The sequence below is a fragment of the Ranitomeya variabilis genome, chromosome 1 (genome assembly GCF_051348905.1).
Source record: "Ranitomeya variabilis isolate aRanVar5 chromosome 1, aRanVar5.hap1, whole genome shotgun sequence".
NCBI classification, from domain to species: Eukaryota; Metazoa; Chordata; class Amphibia; order Anura; family Dendrobatidae; genus Ranitomeya; species Ranitomeya variabilis.
In genome coordinates, this window is record NC_135232.1 from 511,348,545 (window position 1) to 511,368,870 (window position 20,326).

Here is a 20,326-nt window from a genome sequence, read left to right on the forward strand (position 1 = left end):
TATTTATTTTATTTATATTTAAGTGAAAAAAGAGACAGCAGGCGGTGGCTGATGGGACTATTACTCCCATCAGCCTACCCCTGCTGCTGCTAATAACAGTGACAGCAGGAGCAGATGATGGGGGTATTCATCAGCCGCTGCCAGTGCTATAAATAAATAAATAAATGAATGAAAAAAATAGCATGGATTCCCTTGTGTTTTCTATAATCAGCCAGGCAAAACTCACAGCTGGGGGCTGCAACCCTCAGCAGTCAGCTTCATAATTAAATAAGTGGTGTGGGGTTCTCCCTATTTTTGACAACCAGCCTTGCTAAAGCTCACAGCTAGGGGCTGGTATTCTCAGGCTGGTAAGGGGACATGGATATTGACCCCTCTGTTATGACCTGGTGGTTACGGAGCAGTACTGAGATGATCTGGTGGGTAAAACCAATCATGGACAAGCTCAGAGAAGGTGGCAGCTCCACAGACAGAAATCACTGATATGACCTAGTGATTACGAAGCAGCACAGAAATGACCTGGTGGGTAAAACAAATAATGTACAAGCTCTGAGGAGGTGGTAGCTTTACTGACCGCAATCCCTACTCCTAACACCAACACTAGAAATAGCTGTGGAGCGTTCCTATCTCTGCCTAGACGCCTCTTCACAGCCTAAGAACTAGCTGCCCCTGAAGATGGAAACGGAAAACTATCTCGCCTCAGAGAAACCCCCAAAGGAAGATATCCCCCCACAAATATTGACGGTGAGTGGAGAGGGAAATGACAAACTAAGAAATGAAACTAGATTTTAGCAAAGGAGGCCAATACTATCTAAATAGACAGAGATAGAAAAGGCTACTGTGCGGTCAGTATAAAAACTAAATGTCCACGCAGAGTTTACAAAAATAACCTCCACACCGACTCACGGTGTGGAGGGGCAAATCTGCGACCCCAGAGCTTCCAACTAGCCGGAATATTTCATAATGACAAGCTGGACAAAAGAGACATAACTTAAACTGAACAGAAGGTCATAAGCAGGGAAACACCCAAAAACTAGCAGAACTTATCTTAAGCTAAAATGAACTGGCCAAAAGAGAACTTCCAGGAAAGAACTGAATCCACAGGAAAAACATTGACAGCTGGCATCAACTACAGCCAAAAGCCCAGTTAAATAACAAGGCCAGGGAACCGATTAGTGAAAGCAGCTGCTAAGTTCCACTCGAAACCACCAGAGGGAGCCCGAGAGCAGAACTCCCAAAAATACCATTCGTAACCACAGGATGGAGCCCAAGAACGGAATTCACAACACCCCTCCAGCAAAAAAACAGCAGCCTGCAGCTGCCCAGAAAAGGCACATCTACTAGAAGCGCCAATTCAGGCACTTTGCCCGGCTCTTCCCATTTGCCTGTAGCGGTGGCAAGCGGACTTCATATTTGTGGTGTTGATGTCATCTTTGTATTGTCAGGTGACATCAAGCCCCGAGATTAGTAATGGAGAGGCGTCAATAAGATGCCCCCATTACTAACCTGTTATGATTGAACTGGTGGTTAGGAGCACTAGAAATGACCATATGAGAAAACTAATAATACAGGACGAGCTCTGGGAAGTGGGAGCTCTGCTGACCGCAGCCTCTAATACTATCACAACAACTAGAAATAGCCGTGGAGCGTTCCTGACTCTGCCTAGACGCCTCTTCACAGCCTAAGAGCTAACTACCCCTAAAGATAGAAAATACAGCCTACCTTGCCTCAGAGAAATTCCCCAAAGAAATAGGCAGCCCCCCACATATATTGACTGTGAGTTTAGATGGAAGTCACAAACACAGGAATGAAATGGGTTTCAGCATAGGAGGCCAGACTTAACTAAACAGACTGAGGATAGAAAAGGTATCTTTGCGGTCAGCATAAAAAAACCACGCAGAGTGTGCAAAAGAAACCACCACACCGACTCACGGCACGGTGGTGCCACTTTGCATCCCAGAGCTTCCAGCTAACAGGACAAAATCATGATAGCAAGCTGGACAGAAAACAGTGGTAACAAATAAGCTAGCAGGGACTTAGCTTTTGCTGAAGAAGACAGGTCATCTGAAAGATCCAAGAGAACTGAACCAGTACTAGGACATTGACAGCTGGAATCAAGTAACGATCTGAGTGGAGTTAAATAGAGCAGCCAGCCAAGGCCTGAACGAGATCAGCTGGAGAAGGAATCTCAGAACCAGCAGCTCCACTCACAGCCACCAGAGGGAGTCCATGAACAGAACTCGCCGAAGTACCATTCATAACCACAGGAGGGAGCTTGAGAACAGAATTCACAACAGTACCCCCCCCTTGAGGAGGGGTCACCGAACCCTCACCAGAGCCTCCAGGCCGCTCCGGACGAGCCAAATGAAAGGCACGAACAAGATCGGCAGCATGAACATCAGAGGCAACCACCCAGGAATTATCCTCCTGACCATAACCTTTCCACTTGACTAGGTACTGAAGTTTCCGTCTCGAAATACGAGAATCCAAAATCTTCTCCACCACATACTCCAACTCCCCTTCAACCAACACCGGGGCAGGAGGATCAATGGAGGGAACCATAGGAGCCACATATCTCCGCAACAATGACCTATGGAACACATTATGGACGGCGAAAGAAGCAGGAAGGTCAAAACGAAATGACACAGGATTAAGAATTTCAGAAATCTTATAAGGACCAATGAAACGAGGCTTAAACTTAGGAGACGAAACCTTCATAGGAACAAAACGAGATGACAACCAAACCAAATCCCCAACACGAAGTCGGGGACCAACACAGCGACGGCGGTTAGCGAAATGTTGAGCCTTCTCCTGGGACAATGTCAAATTGTCCACTACGTGAGTCCAAATTTGCTGCAGCCTGTCCACCACAGAATCCACACCAGGACAGTCCGAAGGCTCAACCTGCCCTGAAGAAAAACGAGGGTGGAAACCAGAATTACAGAAAAAAGGCGAAACCAAAGTGGCCGAGATGGCCCGATTATTAAGGGCGAACTCAGCCAAAGGCAAGAAGGGCACCCAATCATCCTGATCAGCAGAAACAAAGCATCTCAGATATGTTTCCAAAGTCTGATTGGTTCGTTCGGTTTGGCCATTTGTCTGAGGATGGAAAGCTGAAGAAAAAGACAAATCAATGCCCATCTTAGCACAAAAGGACCGCCAAAATCTTGAAACAAACTGGGAACCTCTGTCCGTCACGATGTTCTCCGGAATGCCATATAAACGAACCACATGCTGGACAAACAATGGAACCAAATCAGAGGAGGAAGGCAATTTAGGCAAAGGTACCAAATGGACCATCTTAGAGAAGCGATCACAAACCACCCAGATAACTGACATCCTCTGAGAGACAGGGAGATCTGAAATAAAATCCATGGAAATATGCGTCCAGGGCCTTTTCGGGACCGGCAAGGGCAAAAGCAACCCACTGGCACGAGAACAGCAGGGCTTAGCCCGAGCACAAGTCCCACAGGACTGCACAAAAGAATGCACATCTCATGACAAGGAAAGCCACCAAAAGGATCTAGCCACCAAATCTCTGGTACCAAAGATTCCAGGATGACCAGCCAACACCGAATAATGAACCTCAGAGATAACTCTACTAGTCCATCTATCAGGGACAAACAGCTTCTCCGCTGGGCAACGGTCAGGTCTATCAGCCTGAAACTCCTGCAGCACCCGCCGCAAATCAGGGGAGATGGCAGACAAAATTACCCCCTCTTTGAGAATACCAGCCGGCTCAGGAACTCCCGGAGAATCAGGCACAAAACTACTTGAAAGGGCATCAGCCTTCACATTCTTAGAACCCGGAAGGTACGAAACCACAAAATTGAAGCGGGAGAAAAACAGCGACCATCGAGCCTGTCTAGGGTTCAACCGCTTGGCAGACTCGAGATAAGTCAGATTCTTGTGATCCGTCAAGACCACCACGCGATGTTTGGCTCCTTCAAGCCAATGTCGCCACTCCTCAAACGCCCACTTCATAGCCAACAACTCTCGATTACCCACATCATAATTGCGCTCAGCAGGCGAAAACTTTCTAGAAAAGAAAGCACATGGTTTCATCACAGAGCCATCAGAACCTCTTTGAGACAAAACAGCCCCTGCTCCAATCTCAGAAGCATCCACCTCGACCTGAAACGGGAGCGAAACATCTGGCTGACACAACACAGGGGCAGAAGAAAAACGACGCTTCAGCTCCTGAAAAGCCTCAACGGCCGCAGAGGACCAATTGACCACATCAGCACATTTCTTGGTTAAATCAGTCAATGGTTTAACAACACTAGAAAAATTAGCGATGAAGCGACGGTAAAAATTAGCAAAGCCCAGAAATTTCTGAAGGCTCTTCACAGAAGTAGGCTGAGTCCAATCATAAATGGCCTGAACTTTAACAGGGTCCATCTCGATAGTAGAAGGGGAAAAAATGAAGCCCAAAAATGAAACCTTCTGAACTCCAAAGAGACATTTAGACCCCTTCACAAACAAGGAATGAGCACGAAGGACCTGGAACACCATTCTGACCTGCTTCACATGAGACTCCCAATCGTCCGAAAAGACCAAAATATCATCCAAATATACAATCATGAATCTATCCAGGTACTTTCGGAAGATGTCATGCATAAAGGACTGAAACACAGATGGAGCATTAGAAAGCCCGAATGGCATCACCAAGTACTCAAAATGGCCCTCGGGCGTATTAAATGCTGTTTTCCATTCGTCGCCCTGTTTAATACGCACAAGATTATACGCCCCTCGAAGATATATCTTGGTGAACCAGCTAGCTCCCTTAATCCGAGCAAACAAATCAGACAGTAGCGGCAAAGGGTACTGAAATTTGACGGTGATTTTATTAAGAAGGCGGTAATCTATACAAGGTCTCAGAGAACCATCCTTCTTGGCCACAAAAAAGAACCCTGCTCCCAACGGTGACGACGACGGGCGAATATGCCCTTTCTCCAAGGACTCCTTTATATAACTCCGCATTGCAGCGTGTTCTGGCACAGATAAATTGAACAGTCGGCCCTTCGGAAACTTACTACCAGGAAACAAATTAATAGCACAATCGCAATCCCTATGAGGAGGTAGGGCACTGGATTTGGGCTCATCAAATACGTCCCGGTAATCTGACAAGAACTCAGGGACATCAGAAGGATGGGAAGACGAAATAGACAACAATGGGACATCCCCATGTACCCCTTGACAACCCCAACTGGATACAGACATTGATTTCCAATCCAATACTGGAATATGGACCTGTAGCCATGGCAAACCCAAAACGACCACATCATGCAGATTATGCAACACCAAAAAGCGAATAACCTCCTGATGTGCAGGAGCCATGCACATGGTCAATTGAGTCCAGTACTGAGGCTTATTCTTGGCCAAAGGTGTAGCATCAATTCCTCTCAATGGAATAGGGTACTGTAAGGGCTCCAAGAAAAAACCACAGCGCCTGGCAAACTCCAAGTCCATCAAATTCAGGGCAGCGCCCGAATCCACAAATGCCATAACAGAATAGGACGACAAAGAGCAAATCAGAGTAACGGACAAAAGAAATTTTGGCTGTACCGTACCAATGGTGGCAGACCTAGCGAACCGTTTAGTGCGCTTAGGACAATCAGAGATGGCATGAGTGGAGTCACCACAGTAAAAACACAGCCCATTCTGACGTCTATATTCTTGCCGTTCAGCTCTGGTCAAGGTCCTATCACATTGCATAGGCTCAGGCTTCTGCTCAGGAAACACCGCCAAATGGTGCACATTTTTGCGCTCACGTAAGCGTCGATAGATCTGAATGGCCAAGGACATAGACTCATTCAGACCAGCAGGCGTGGGGAATCCCACCATAACATCCTTAAGGGCTTCAGAAAGACCCTTTCTGAAAATTGCCGCAAGGGCACATTCATTCCACTGAGTAAGCACAGACCACTTTCTAAACTTCTGACAATATACCTCCGCTTCATCCTGACCCTGACACAAAGCCAGCAAAATTTTCTCTGCCTGATCCACTGAATCTGGTTCATCTTAAAGCAATCCAAGCGCCAGAAAAAATGCATCTACATTACGCAATGCAGGATCTCCTGGCACAAAGGAAAATGCCCAGTCTTGAGGGTCGCCACGCAGCAAAGAAATAATGATTTTTACTTGCTGAATGGGGTCACCAGAGGAGCGGGGTTTCAAAGCAAAAAACAGTCTACAATTATTTTTGAAATTGAGGAACTTAGATCTATCCCCAGAAAACAAATCAGGAATTGGAATTCTGGGTTCTAACATCGGGTTCTGAACTACATAATCTTGAATGCCTTGTACCCTTGGAGTGAGTTGATCCACACAAGAGGACAGACCTTGAATGTCCATATCTACACCTGTGTCCTGAACCACCCAGAGATTTAGGGGAAAAGAGAAACAAAACACACTGCAGAGGGAAAAAAAATGGTCTCAGAACTTCTCTTATCCCTCTATTCAGATGCATTAACACTTTGTGGGCCAGCTGTACTGTTATGATTGAACTGGTGGTTAGGAGCACTAGAAATGCCCAGATGAGAAAACTAATAATACAGGACGAGCTCTGGGAAGTGGGAGCTCTGCTGACTGCAGCCTCTAATACTATCACAACAACTAGAAATAGCCGTGGAGCGTTCCTGACTCTGCCTAGACGCCTCTTCACAGCCTAAGAGCTAACTACCCCTAAAGATAGAAAATACAGCCTACCTTGCCTCAGAGAAATTCCCCAAAGAAATAGGCAGCCCCCCACATATATTGACTGTGAGTTAAGATGGAAGTCACAAACACAGGAATGAAATAGGTTTCAGCATAGGAGGCCAGACTTAACTAAACAGACTGCGGTCAGCATAAAAACTAACAAAAAACCACACAGAGTGTGCAAAAGAAACCACCGCACTGACTCACGGCGCGGTGGTGCCACTCTGCATCCCAGAGCTTCCAGCTAACAGGACAAAATCATGATAGCAAGCTGGACAGAAAACAGTGGTAACAAATAAGCTAGCAGGGACTTAGCTTTTGCTGAAGAAGACAGGTCATCTGAAAGATCCAAGAGAACTGAACCAGTACTAGGACATTGACAGCTGGCATCAAGTAACGATCTGAGTGGAGTTAAATAGAGCAGCCAGCCAAGGCCTGAACAAGATCAGCTGAAGAAGGAATCTCAGAACCAGCAGCTCTACTCACAGCCACCAGAGGGAGTCCATGAACAGAACTCGCCGAAGTACCATTCATAACCACAGGAGGGAGCTCGAGAACAGAATTCACAACACTAACCCCATAGTCACATTGTATGAAAAAACACACATCAAGAATAAAGACCTTTAATTGAAAAAATGACACAGACTCATTTAATAATCTTAATTAAACTATAATTACAACTTCGCCTAATTCTAAATAAAGCCCTTGTTCTCTTGTAATAAAACTAACATAAAATACAACAATATACCATACCTGTCTGTCGTTCTGTCCCACACCATAATCCATGTCTGAGCACTCACTGTGCTAGCGGGGATCTCACCCCAGCTCCTCCCGGCTGGGAACGGAGCCCAGTGACCGGAGGTAACCTCTATGACATCACCCCTCAGCATCTCATTCACCAGTAGTTCTCAGCATGTATGGTTGCATCTTGGCACCATCCAGATTGAAAGAGCATTATCTCCCAGATATGGATTACGGCGTGGGACACAATGACAGACAGGTTTGGTATATTGTTGTTTTTTTATTTTAGTTTTATTACAGGTGAACGAAGGCTTCGGTGGAATAGGTGTTTGGTGAGTATAACTGTGCTTGTTATTTTTAAATAAAAAAGTAAAGCTGTGTTTTGTTTTATTTCTAATAAAAGTCTTTATTCTGGCTGTGTATTTATTTACCATCTAACTATAGGATTAGTAATGTATAGGTGTCTTATAGACGTTTCTCCATTACTAAGCCGTGGGCTTGATGTCACCTGACAATACAAAGGTGACATCAACCCCACAAATATGAACCCCACTTGTCATTGACTTGTGAAACAGGCCTCAAAAGTAGTATTTTCCTACATATGGGGTATTGTCATACTCAAGAGAAATTGCACAACTTTTGTGGTCCAATTTCACCTGTTACCCTTGGGAAAATAAAAAATTGGGGGCAAGAAGTTTATTTTTGTGGAAAAAAAATGTGATTTTTTATTTTCATGGCTCTACATTATAAACTTTTGTGAAGCACTTGGGGGTTTAAAGTGCTCACCACACATCTAGATAAGTTCTTTGGGGGATCTACTTTCCAAAATTGTGTCACTTGTTGGGGGTTTCCACTGTTTAGGCACATCAGGGGCTCTCCAAACGCGACATGGTGTCCAATCTCAATTCCAGCCAGTTTTGCATTGAAAAGTCAAACGGTGCTCCATCCTTTCCGAGCTCTGTCATGCGTCCAACAGTTGTTTACCTGCACAAATGGGGTATCAGCGTACTCAGGACAAATTGCACAACTTTTGGTATGCAATTTTTACTGTTACTCTTGGTAAAATAAAAAAAATTTGATCTGAAGTAATTTTTTTGTGAGAAAAAGTTAAATGTACATTTTTTTTAAACATTCCAAAAATTCCTGCGAAGCACCTGAAGGGTTAATAAACTTTTTTTATGTGGTTTTGAACACCTAGAGGGGTGCAGTTTTTAGAATTGGTCACTTTTGGTTATTTTTTATCATATAGATGCCCTCAAAGTGACTTCAAATGTCCCTAAAAAAATTGTGTAAAAGTGAGAAATCCCTGTTTAAATTTTAACCCTTATAACTTCCTAACAGAAAAAAATTTTGGCTCCAAAATCGTGCTGATGTAAAGTAGACATGTGAGAAATGTTACTTATTAAGTATTTTGTGTGACATATCTCTGTGATTTAAGGGCATGAAAATTCTGAGTTGTAAAATTGCGAAATTTTCAAAATTTTCGTCCAATTTCGTTTTTTTTTTCACAAATAGACACAAGTCATATCAAAGAAATTTTACCACTATCATGAAGTACAATATTTCACGAGAAAACATTCTCAGAATCATTGGGATCAGTTGAAGCTTTCCAGTGTTATTACCTCATAAAGGGACAGTGGTCAGAATAGTAAAAATTGGCCCGGTCATTAACATGCAAACCACCCTTGGGTTAAAGGATTTAATTGCCAAGTTTGGTTCTCTTATATGGGCCTTTATTGCAAGGTAGTTAATGTGAGTTCATGAAATAATCAGTCCCTACAGCTATGCCTGCATCTTAGAGGTTTATAGGCATTGTATGGTTCTTGCTTACCTTATACTACTGAGTATTTGTTTTGTGGTCTTGTCATTTTCTTGTGCCAGTCTCATCATGTCCAAAACTGCAAGAGCTAAGCACTGCTCCTGAACATCAATGCTAACAGGCAGCTGGATCCGGCCATTTATAAAGTCACTCCGATACTGCAATGAAGAAGAAAGGGAAATATCTAACTGAGGTATGAGCACATTATTCTCCTGCCACTTATTATTCTATCTACAAGTAAATCAATAAAATCAGAAGCAGATTCGTTCTTCCAAAATGTAAACCATTCCTACATGAAAAATCAAGAGTCAATACTGCACAATCTAAAATATAATTGTACAAGAAAAGGAGGAATGCTGGTATACTGCTGATGTAAATAAATATTCTCAGCAACTTTCTTTTTCATGCTACACCCTATCAATGGGCGGCAGAGTTCATTTGGTTAAAAAACATCTATGAACAAGTTGAGTATGATGTTTTAAGGCAGTAGTATCCTACTGGTTAACATGCCCTCTGAATGCCTCTCTTATGCAGCTGATGATATCATCTCTGTCCTGTGTGCAGTAATATAGCAGGTGAGTCCATACAATGATTAGCTGCAGTTACAAAATTGTGACACACCATTTCTGCTCTGTGTCAGTTGTGTGCAGAATCCCTAGTTTATTTTATTAGATTTAGCTTGGACCTGCTTCCTGCTTTTGAAAGCTGACTGGGAGAAACCTATCACACACAGTAGGCAAGAAAAACAGTCTGAAGCTTCATCACATAGAAAATGAGTGAGAATCTTCAGTAAAGGGAAAGTGATTCTATGTCACTGCTCATGCTTCTTAGGCCAGTCTCACACGTCCAGATAATTCCGGTACCGGAAAAATCGGTACTGGAGTTATCCGTGTCCGTGTGCGCACGTGGCACATCAGTGTGGCACACGTGTGGCAGCCGTGTGCCGCCCGTGTGCCGACTGGGTACCACACGGACCATGCAGGAGAGACAGCGCTACAATAAGCGCTGTCCCCCTGTGTGGTGCTGAAGCCGCCATTCATCCGTTCTTTCCAGCAGCGTTCACTGGGGAGAAGGGATGAAAGATCTTATTTTTTTTGTTTTTTGGGTTTAAAATAAAGTTTCGGGCATCCTCCCCCCTCCCACCCCCTGTGCGCCCGGCCGCCGGCATTAAAATACTCACCCGCCTCCCTTGACGCTTCCTCTCCGCCCCGCAGCTTCTCCTGTATGAGCGGTCACGTGGTGCCGCCCATTACAGTGATGAGTATGGGGTTGGGCGCTGGAGAGAACGGATGAATGGCGGCTTCAGCACCATGCTGGGGGGACAGCGCTTACTGTAAGCGCTGTCTCCAGCACGGCACACGGACTGCACACGGAAAACATCCGTGTGCGGTACGTGTTTTACACGGACCCATTGACTTTAATGGGTCCGTGTAATCCGTGCACTCCCACGAACACTGACATGTCTCCGTGTTTTGCACACGGACACACGGTCCGTGAAAACACGCTGACATGTGCAGAGACACATTGATTTGAATGTGTCTACGTGTGTCAGTGTCTCCGGTACATGAGGAAACTGTCACCTCACGTACCGGAGCCACTGACGTGTGAAACCGGCCTTAGGCCAGTCTCACACATCCAGATAATTCCAGTACCGGAAAAATAGGTACCGGAGTTATCCATGTCCGTGTGTCCATGAGCTCACGTAGGCCATCCGTGTGGCACACGTGCGGCACACGTGCGGCAGCCGTGTGCCGCCTGGGTACTACACGGACCGTGCAGGAGAGACAGCGCTACAGTAAGCGCTGTCCCCCCAGCATGGTTCTGAAGCCGCCATTCATCCATTCTCTCCAGCGCTCGCTGGGGAGAAGGGATGAAAAATCTTTTTTTTTTTGTTTTTTTGTGTTTAAAATAAACTTTAGGGCATCCTCCCCCCTCCCACCCCCTGTGCGCCCGGCCGCCAGCATTAAAATACTCACCCGTCTCCCTCGACGCTTGCTCTCCGCCCCGCAGCTTCTCCTGTATGAGCGGTCACGTGGTGCCGCTCATTACAGTTGATGAATATGCGGCTCCACCTCCCATAGGGAGCTGTGGAGGAGGCAGAAAAATTAATTTCTCCATTTCCTCCATTGCCGAGGTCAGCGTATATCGCACATGACTCGGATGATATCCGAGTGATGTGCGTTGTCTCACACGCACCCATAAGCTTATATGGGTGTGAGATTCGGCCGAGTGTCAGTGACAATCGCAGCATGCTATGATTTCACTCGCACATTGAAAACGGTCGAGCAAAAAAACTCTGATGTGAGCTGCCTCATAGATGAATACTGGTCCGAGTGCTATGCAATATTTTATCTCGTACCACTTGTCCGTATTCATCGCTATTGTGACCCCGGCCTAACATGTATTTTAGATAATTCAAATTAAAGTTACTCTATAGCAGCTGCCCCCAACCTTTTAGACCTAGAGAGCCACATTCAGCTCTGAGAGGGGGTCACGAGCAACATCCTGCTCCTGTCCCCCTCAACGTAGTGTCAACCAAAGCCCCCTTTAACAGGTACCATTATATGTGCATCCAGATCTGCTCTTCTGTGCAGGGCTACTCAAAAATTCACCATTTTGAGATGTACTCTTCACACCTGTCTGCTAGACCTGGAGTAAATGCACCAAGCTGGCAGACAGTCGCGAGCCACAATTCATGGGACGCGAGCCACTTGTGGCTCCCGACCTACAGGTTGGGGACCCCTGCTGTATAGGAAAATAATGAATTGTTATAATCCTTCAGCAATAGTAAAAGACTAATAGTTTAGTTGTTTTTATTTGTTTTTGTTTTTATGTACCGCCAGTAATTATTTATCAGCCTTTGTACAGTTTCAAATATTTGTAATATACTCCATTACTGTTTTTTCTTCCTACGATTTTTAACACCTGGCTGGAAGCACTGGATTATCTGCCTAGTTCATGCTGTTATAGTAGCAAATTTGAACTACATATCTAGCAAAATAGTGAGAGCTTCCATCCCCCATGCTAAGATACTGTCTACAAACACTCCCTGCCAGAGCATGGGCGAAGAAAGCAGAGAAGCTAATACTGGAGTACGGATTATGATAGACATGCAGTACAAATCAGCTACTAAAACAGCACTAACTAGGTAAATATGCTAGCAGTTATAGCATCGTGTTAAAGAGAGAAGAAAACAAAATATAATAATGAAGTATATTACAAAGATTCATAGCTTTACAAAGGTTGCTCAATAATTAAATAAAAAGAATAAGCTCTTGAAATAGCAGGATACCATGTTTTCTTAACTAACCTGGGCAAAGAGATAGTCTATAACCTGGTAGCTGAGAATTGGCTCAGGAGCCAAATTCATTAGGCAGCAGCGTGCAGATTTTTGTTCACTGGTTCCAATCCAACCTGGGAAAAAGAATCTACAGATGGAGACAAGCAAAAAGAAAAGTAATTATCATAGCCCAAATAAATTGGTAAATCCAATGGTACTATCAAAGAAAAGTGTGAACTGAGTCTTTACTCTTCTTCTGAGAAAATTGTGTCTTTCCCTTCTCTTTTCTTACATTTAAGTTCTTGAATAAGGGCTCATTCCCACTTGCGTTGAAATCGGGCGAATGCAATCCGATTAAAAATCTATATCTAGAAAATTTCCCACTGCGCTCGCCCTGACATCACATATGAAGTGAGTTCATTGGCTGTGAAGTCCCAGGAGCTTTCTGACGGCACTGCAAGCAGGAGAACTTTCTCAGGCCCACGGTGCCATCAGACAGGTAATAGGAGTTCATGGGGAGACAATGAGTACATGCTGCTCAGTGTCTCTGCTGGATGACAGGCTGTATGGTCGCATCATGCAACCATGCAGCCTGCCAATTAGTTGTAGCAGAGCTAGACCCGTCGTGGGACAAATTAATTATCACCTTCTCTGTGGAAAAGTGAGGAATATTGTTGCTTTTTATTTTAACTCTTTTGCAGGAGACAATGGTGCCTGTGGAATGGGCGATGCTGTAAGTATGGTTTAATTAAGATTTATTAAAGGCGTTAGTATTATTCTTTCAGTTAAATGACTTTTTTCTGGGTGTATACGTTTTTATACAATGACAATGGGGTTAGTAATGGGGGTGTCTAATTGATGCCTCTCCATTACTTGATGTCACCTGACAATACAAAGCTGACATCAACCCCCCCAACTATCACTCCACTTGCCACTGCTACAAGGCAAGTGGGAAGAGTGAGGCTAAGTGCCAGGATTGGCACTTCTTATAGATGTGCCTTTTCTGGGGCAGCTGAGAGCCGATGTTTTTAGACTGGGGGGCCAATATCCATGGCTCCTTCCTAGGCTATTAATATCAGCCCACAGCTGTCTGCATAGCCTTTGGTGGTTATTAATTATAGGGGATCCCTAGATCATTTTTTGGGGGTCCCCCCTTTTAATAGCCAGAAAAGGCAAAATATACAGCTGTGAGCTGATATTTATAGCCTCGGAAGCTCCATGGGTATTACCCCCTTCCCAGGATATAAACATCTGCCCCCAGCCATCGGCCTTCCCTCTGCTGTTTAAGAAAATTATGCAGGAGCCCACGCCATTTTTTTCAAAAAAATAATCTTTTGTTAATTATATACATGTACAGTAAGCTGCACACATACTGTACTAATTGTATTTGTCACTGACAACTATACATCTATCTATTCTATGTGTATATTCTGTATGTAATCCATCTATTTTATCCTGTCAGCTCCTGCTGTATTTTACTCTCTCGCTCTGCAGATATGAAGTTAATCTGCAGGTTAATAGCATTACTATTAGTGCCTGGTGTTGCATAGTTTGGTCACAGAAGAAACTTGTGGGAGTAGATTATATGGGGTAATTCAACTTTTATCTACACAGAACATGAGGTACATGCATCAGCTTCTTAATACAGCATAACAGGAAGTCTGAAGGACCTTTTACCAGAGAGAAAGTGAAACCAAAATACAAGTATATGCTTTACATTCAACTAAGCATATAACAGTAACAACATTGCCATCTACTGTCAGAAACGTGTAAACTCCTCCTGCACACAAATAAGTCTGTATATGTTGCATATCTGCCAACACCTGGCCGTGGTACTGAAAGTTGAGCTCCCTGGAGAAAATTAACTTTATTCCTCCCATGAGCTGCCATCATGCCTCTATGACTGAAAACTGTCAGCTTCTGGGAGGAATAATGTTCATTTTCTCCCACATGTTGCACAGTACAGTGGCCTGGGTCCTCTCTAATACTATTAACCTTCAAATTAACCATTATGTCTTCAGGTTAATAGTATTATTTGGTGTGGCATATTCCCTTCAAATATAGATATTTATAAAGGATATAGCTAATGGACAACTGGGTGCTAGTGGCCAAGCTCCTTGGAAACCAGCTGTAAATTATGAAAAATAAAAGCTCTCATTGCAGGAGAATGACAGCAAATAGAGAAAGCAAGTCAATTGCAAACTTGCTTAGCAGTTATTTTCATGATGTGTAACTTAAAGCAATTTAATAGTTAGAGAATACACCTTTAAGTAATAAAAAATATTGGAATGCAGCACCTGATCCGATAAAGCACAATATAAGTTATTCCTTCATCCAGTGTAAATATGTGATTTGGATTGTACCAGGTCTTGAGATCAGGAGATACCAGTGCAAACAAGGAATGATATACAGGCAGGATTCCTGGGTAACCAGAAGAAAAATAAGACATTTGTACTGAAAGTAAAAACAAACACATTTTTCTTATTTTAAAAGATGAAGCAGATCATACATGGTGTCATATTGTCTAGGTATAGCAATCTACGTCCTGGATTTACGCATAACACATGGCAAGGAAATTTCAATGTTGATGTCTACAAAAGCACATACACTTTTTATAATGTTTTATGAGTAAAATGAAAAGCTACAAGATCAAATCATTTTGAAATATATTAATATATTGTATCAGTGTACAAAACAGGTTTGTTTTTCTGTTGCCACGCTTTTTCCAGCCCACTGAGACCAAGATAACAACAACTCCAAATGACCATGAATAGGTAATATCTATGGTCTTCTTAGTGATCTGTTGTGGTTTTGGCTTCCTTCTCAAAGAATTGCTTTTAATCATAAATAACGAGGAACCTTGACACGGGTTGTAATCGTGTGCATTTTTTTGAAAATATGTGCTAATTTATGTTTTTATCTTTGCAGGATCCACCCAAGCCCTGTTATATTGGTGGGGGCATTTTACTTTAGGTGCATTAGAAAGCTATTAAATTGTTAAAAAGGTGGCCCTGCTCTTCTGTAAATACTTTATTTTCTGTAATCTTTCTGTAAGATGCCCTCCTGGTCACATGATCACTGGCTGAGGATCCCCTGACTTCCTGTGATGTCACATGAGATTATCCCTGACTTCCTGAATCTGGAATCAGACGTGACATCAGAGTCATGTGACTATCTCGCGGAATGGGGAGATCTATTCAGCAGTGCTAAGGCTAAGTTCACATTTGCGTTTGGAGGCTTTGTCGAGGGCTGCATACGTCCTCTGTTAAGCCCCGCCTACTTCCGCATACTTCTGCATCCGTCCTGCGTACCTATATTTAACATTGTGTACGCAGGACATGCGCACGTATGTGGATGTATGTGGATACGTTGTTTGAACTTGTAGCGTTCCCATGCAGTCAGCAGGTGCGAAGGCAGGGCTTAATGGAGGATGCACGCAGCCCTCCACAAAGCCCTCAAATGCAAATGTGAACCCAGCCGTACTCACTGTTTCTGTGCATACAGCTGCCAACACAGCTTGTTCATCTACTTGCACATTTCTCCCGACAGAGCTCCCCCTTGTATGTGTGTCTTTCCACACACTACTCTAAACCCTGTGTAATATATGTAGTCTATAGCTATACATATATACCCTGCTGTCCATACATATCTCTCTCCCCATCTATCCATCATATTACAATAGAATATGATTAGTCAGTGGCAAGAAGTGGGGGGGATAATCCAAGCCTGGTGTTCTGGTGCTTTGTGTTATTTCTATGCACTGTATCAGTGACTTGTATGGACAGGATGTTATGCTGAAGTTGTGTGTGATGCTGGAGAAAGAGTGGGATGATTTTAGGTGCAGTTATAAGGAGTATGCTGGCTTACAGCCAACCACAAGGACATTTGATAAATGTAGTTAGAAGAGAGCAAAGGAAACTAAAGGGAAAGTGATGACTGTGACAACAGATCTTGTGATAAGGGACAGAAAGTGATGAAGAAAAGCATAAAATGAAAATTAGCAGAAAAGGTATATTGGAATCTATAGGGGCACTATTTTAAGGCATTTATAGTAAATTCAGTAACAGAGTTAGGGTAGTATACAACCTCTTTGAGGCTCACTCAGATGTCTGTTTTTCACTTTTGTGCTGTATCAATATTTTTCATGGCTATAACTAACACCAATTATAGAGAAACCAAGAGAGCCCGCTAAACATGGATCAAGAAAAATGGGTATGGGACAAAGGTTTATGATGTAAAACACCTTTATTTAATAGTGGGTGGCAATGATTGGCACTGTGTGCATCAAAGTGCAAGCACAAGTAAACAATAATTCAATATAAAAATATAATGAAAACAGAATTTATACACAGAGGTATAGAGGTAAGTTCAAAGAGGGGACCACAGAAGAGATGAGGTCGCAAAACTGGTTATTGAAGTGCATAGACAGAGTAAACCCTTTAATCTTGCCATATATATTTTATATATGTAGAGGTGGAAGTATTTCATTATACAGTAATTATGCATTCTGACACCTCTCCCAAGATAATAATGCCATAAGAGAGAATATGATCTACAAAGGATTGTATAGGGAGAGGGAATGTGTATAGCAGCAAGGGTTACCTGATAGTAGTCTGGTGGTGGTCACCGGTTCAAGTGCGATGCACACCCCTACCATATCAATTATAGTCTATGGTACTATTCACATGTATGTAGCTTTTCTGAAAACCATATGTCCATAAAAAAACACAGACACATGTATGATTTTGATCTGAGTCACAAATCAAAATCACTCATGCAAATTTGCAAATCTATGGATCCATGTGAATTACGATTAGCACATGAATGCCATCTGTGTGCTATCACTGAGCTGTCTGTTTTTATAATTGAAATGGGTAGGAGAAGCTTTGCATCTTTGAGGGGGACTTGCAGATGAGAAAAACATATTTGTTTTGTTTTGCACGCATATTTTTTGCAGGGTGCAGTTGGGCCCAAATGGTTCTGTACACTGTGGCCTCTGTTCACACAGGATGGATTTTAGCACTGGGCAGCCCGCCATAGGGTGTCATTAATAGGCTGGAGCCAGATGCTTGCATTCCTTGTGTGAACACGCCACATGCAGAGTATGTATCTTAGTGCATTGGTGTACCACACGGCCAAACCCTTATTGAAGGCTGGCTGTTTCATTAGGTATTGTACCTGTGCATTTGCTATTTTATTTGGGTCCGTTGCACCCTGCTTGTGCATATGTATTGAGGCCCATTTAGACAGGTAAACATCTTTGCCTTGTTTTGGTGTGTTTTCTTGAATTTTTCCTTTTTTGGTGTTTTACTCTGCAGCCATCTCTTTCTCATTTGTGGGCCCAAAAAATAATTTTATTCTACCGCTGTGTCTATATGAGTAGTGTGTCTAAAAAATTATTCTACTATGCAGCCATCTTTTTGTAAATACTGTGTTTAAAAAATAATTCTACTCTGCAGCAGTCTCTTTCCCATTTTTGGGCACCCCCAAGAAAAAAATTTCTACTGCTGTGTCTATACGAATAGTCTGCTTAAAAAATTATTCTACTATGCAGCAGTCTTTTTGCTAGTTGTGTGTCTAAAAAAAAGCTACTTTATCGCTGTATCTGTACAATATGTGGTTGTGTGTAAAAAAATAATTGTGCTTTTAAGACTCTATGTGCACTCTGCAATCATGCCTCTGGGAGTACTATGCCAAAAAACTCCACCTTTGGAGTACTGTGCCAAAAAGCCTCTGGGAAAACTGTGCCAAAAAAGCAGCTTTGTGTACTGTGACAAAAAGTCTCTAGGAGTACTGTGCCAAGCATCCTCTGTGTGTACTTTACAACCCTGCCTCTGGGAGTACTGTACCACAATCCTATGCATATAGTACCAAAAAGCCTGTTTGTACTGTGACAAAAATCCTCTGGAGGTACTATGCAAAACAGCCTCTGTGTGTACTCTACAACTCTGCCTCTTGGAGTACTGTGCCAAAAAGCCTCTGTGTGTACTGTGCCAAAAAGCCTCTGGGAGTACTGTGACATTAAGCCTCTGTGTGTACTATGAAAAAAAGCCTCTGTGTGTGTACTCTGCAACCTTTCCTCTGGGAGTACTGTACCAAAAAACTTCTGTGTGTACTCTGCAACTCTGCCTTTGTGAGTACTGTGCTAAAAAGCATCTTTGTGCACTCTGCAACCTTGCCTCTGGGATTAATGTGCCAAAAAAGACTGTGTGTACAGTGTCAAAAAGACTCTGGGAGTACTGTGCTAAAAAACACTTTAGGAGTTCTGTGCCAAAAAGCCTCTGTGTGTTGTGAGGCAGTGACCCCTGTTACAGCTAGGGGGCGCTGTATGTGCTCTGCAGAATGTGCATGGAAGCGTAGTGAGGCCATGAGGCCGTACTACAGACACAGGTGTGGCTGTAACTAGAATGATGAAGCAGTGACTGATTAAAAAGCCCTGTAGTAGTGGGGGAGGTGTCAGTGTGTTCTTGGAAGCAGACAGGGCAGTTGTCTGCAGAGCTCTCTCTGTGTGGAGCAACACAGAGGCTAATGGAACCAGAGAGACTGACACCCTGCGTTCTTGGGCTGTCTTATGTGTACCTGGCTGCACTCCAGAGGATAAAGAGTGCAGTACGCTGAGTGAGTACAGAGACTTGTTACCGGCGTGCGGTCACCCAGGGAAACTGGAAAGAGGGAAGTTCGGCCTGTGTATTGACTGCGTCATATAGCCATGCATTTTTCATGGACTGTATGAAGAAGCCGTATTCTCTATTGACTGTGTGAAGTAACGCAATAAAATAACTTTTGTTTGAACTTGTATGGGTCACTGCTGTTTCACTGTGTATGGTCATACCGCTGCATCACATATGGTGGAAAGAATGCGGGCCATGTGAACTGAGGCATACCCAAAGCTTGCTGCATGTCAGTGATTAAGCCTGCAAAGCTACAGTTTAAGCCAGCTGATAAAATGGAGGAGCTTTTGAAGCAGTTTGCCCGCTCTCAGCAGCAGCAGCAGCAAGAGGCGCTGCTATTACAGCGACAACAGTTGGAGCTACAAAAGCAGCAACAGCAGCAGACTACTGAATTGTTGATGCAGCAGTTCGCGGCTATGCGAGAGGCAGGTTCACCAGGGACAGCATTCCAGTTTGAGGCTCGGTACAAGGTCCGGTCAGTGCTGAGGAAGATGGAGCCTGAGGACGACATGGAGGCTTTTCTCACCATCTTTGAACGTACTGCGGAGCGGGAGAGCTTGCCTGAGACTCAGTGGGCTGAGGTGGTGTCCAATTTCCTGACGGGAGATGCCCAGAAAGCCTTCATAGACCTCAGTCGGGACGATGCCCTGGACTATGGGAAGCTGAAAGGTGAGATCCTTGCTAGACTGGGGGTTAATACATATGTGCGGGCCCAACGGGTGTTCCAATGGTCCTTTTCTGAGACTCACCCTGCCCGATCTCAGGCGCATGACTTGCTGCAACTAGTTAAAAAATGGCTTCAGCCTGAGACATTAACCCCGTTCCATTAACCCCGTTCCAGATGGTAGAGAGGGTGGTGGTTGACCGCCTGGTGAGGGCTCTGCCAGCAGCCATACAGCGTTGGGTGGGACAAGGGGACCCAGGCACTCTGGATGAAGTGGTGGGACTGGTAGAGCGATATACAGCCACTCAGGACTTTATACGGGGCACTGCTCCATTTCGGCTGTCACGTAAGGTTTCCCCAGCCCAGGAGCCGGGGAAAACTAAAACGGCTCCTGGGCACAGTCATGCTGCAGTGATCAGGTGTTGGCGCTGCCAAGGGCCCGGCTGTTGTGG

General features: G+C 43.9%; 1 protein-coding gene across 1 annotated transcript in view; it reads right to left on the bottom strand.

Annotated features, from left to right (window-relative positions):
- Nucleotides 1–20,326, bottom strand: part of JAK3 (Janus kinase 3) — a 712,213-nt gene that overhangs the window by 578,078 nt on the left and 113,809 nt on the right. Inside the window, exons 3-5 of the mRNA XM_077253311.1 lie at nucleotides 14,837–14,960; nucleotides 12,570–12,687; nucleotides 9,272–9,417 (exon numbers count right to left, since the gene is read on the bottom strand). Coding sequence (XP_077109426.1) covers nucleotides 9,272–9,417; nucleotides 12,570–12,687; nucleotides 14,837–14,960 — 388 coding nt within the window. The remainder of the gene's footprint in view (nucleotides 1–9,271; nucleotides 9,418–12,569; nucleotides 12,688–14,836; nucleotides 14,961–20,326) is intronic.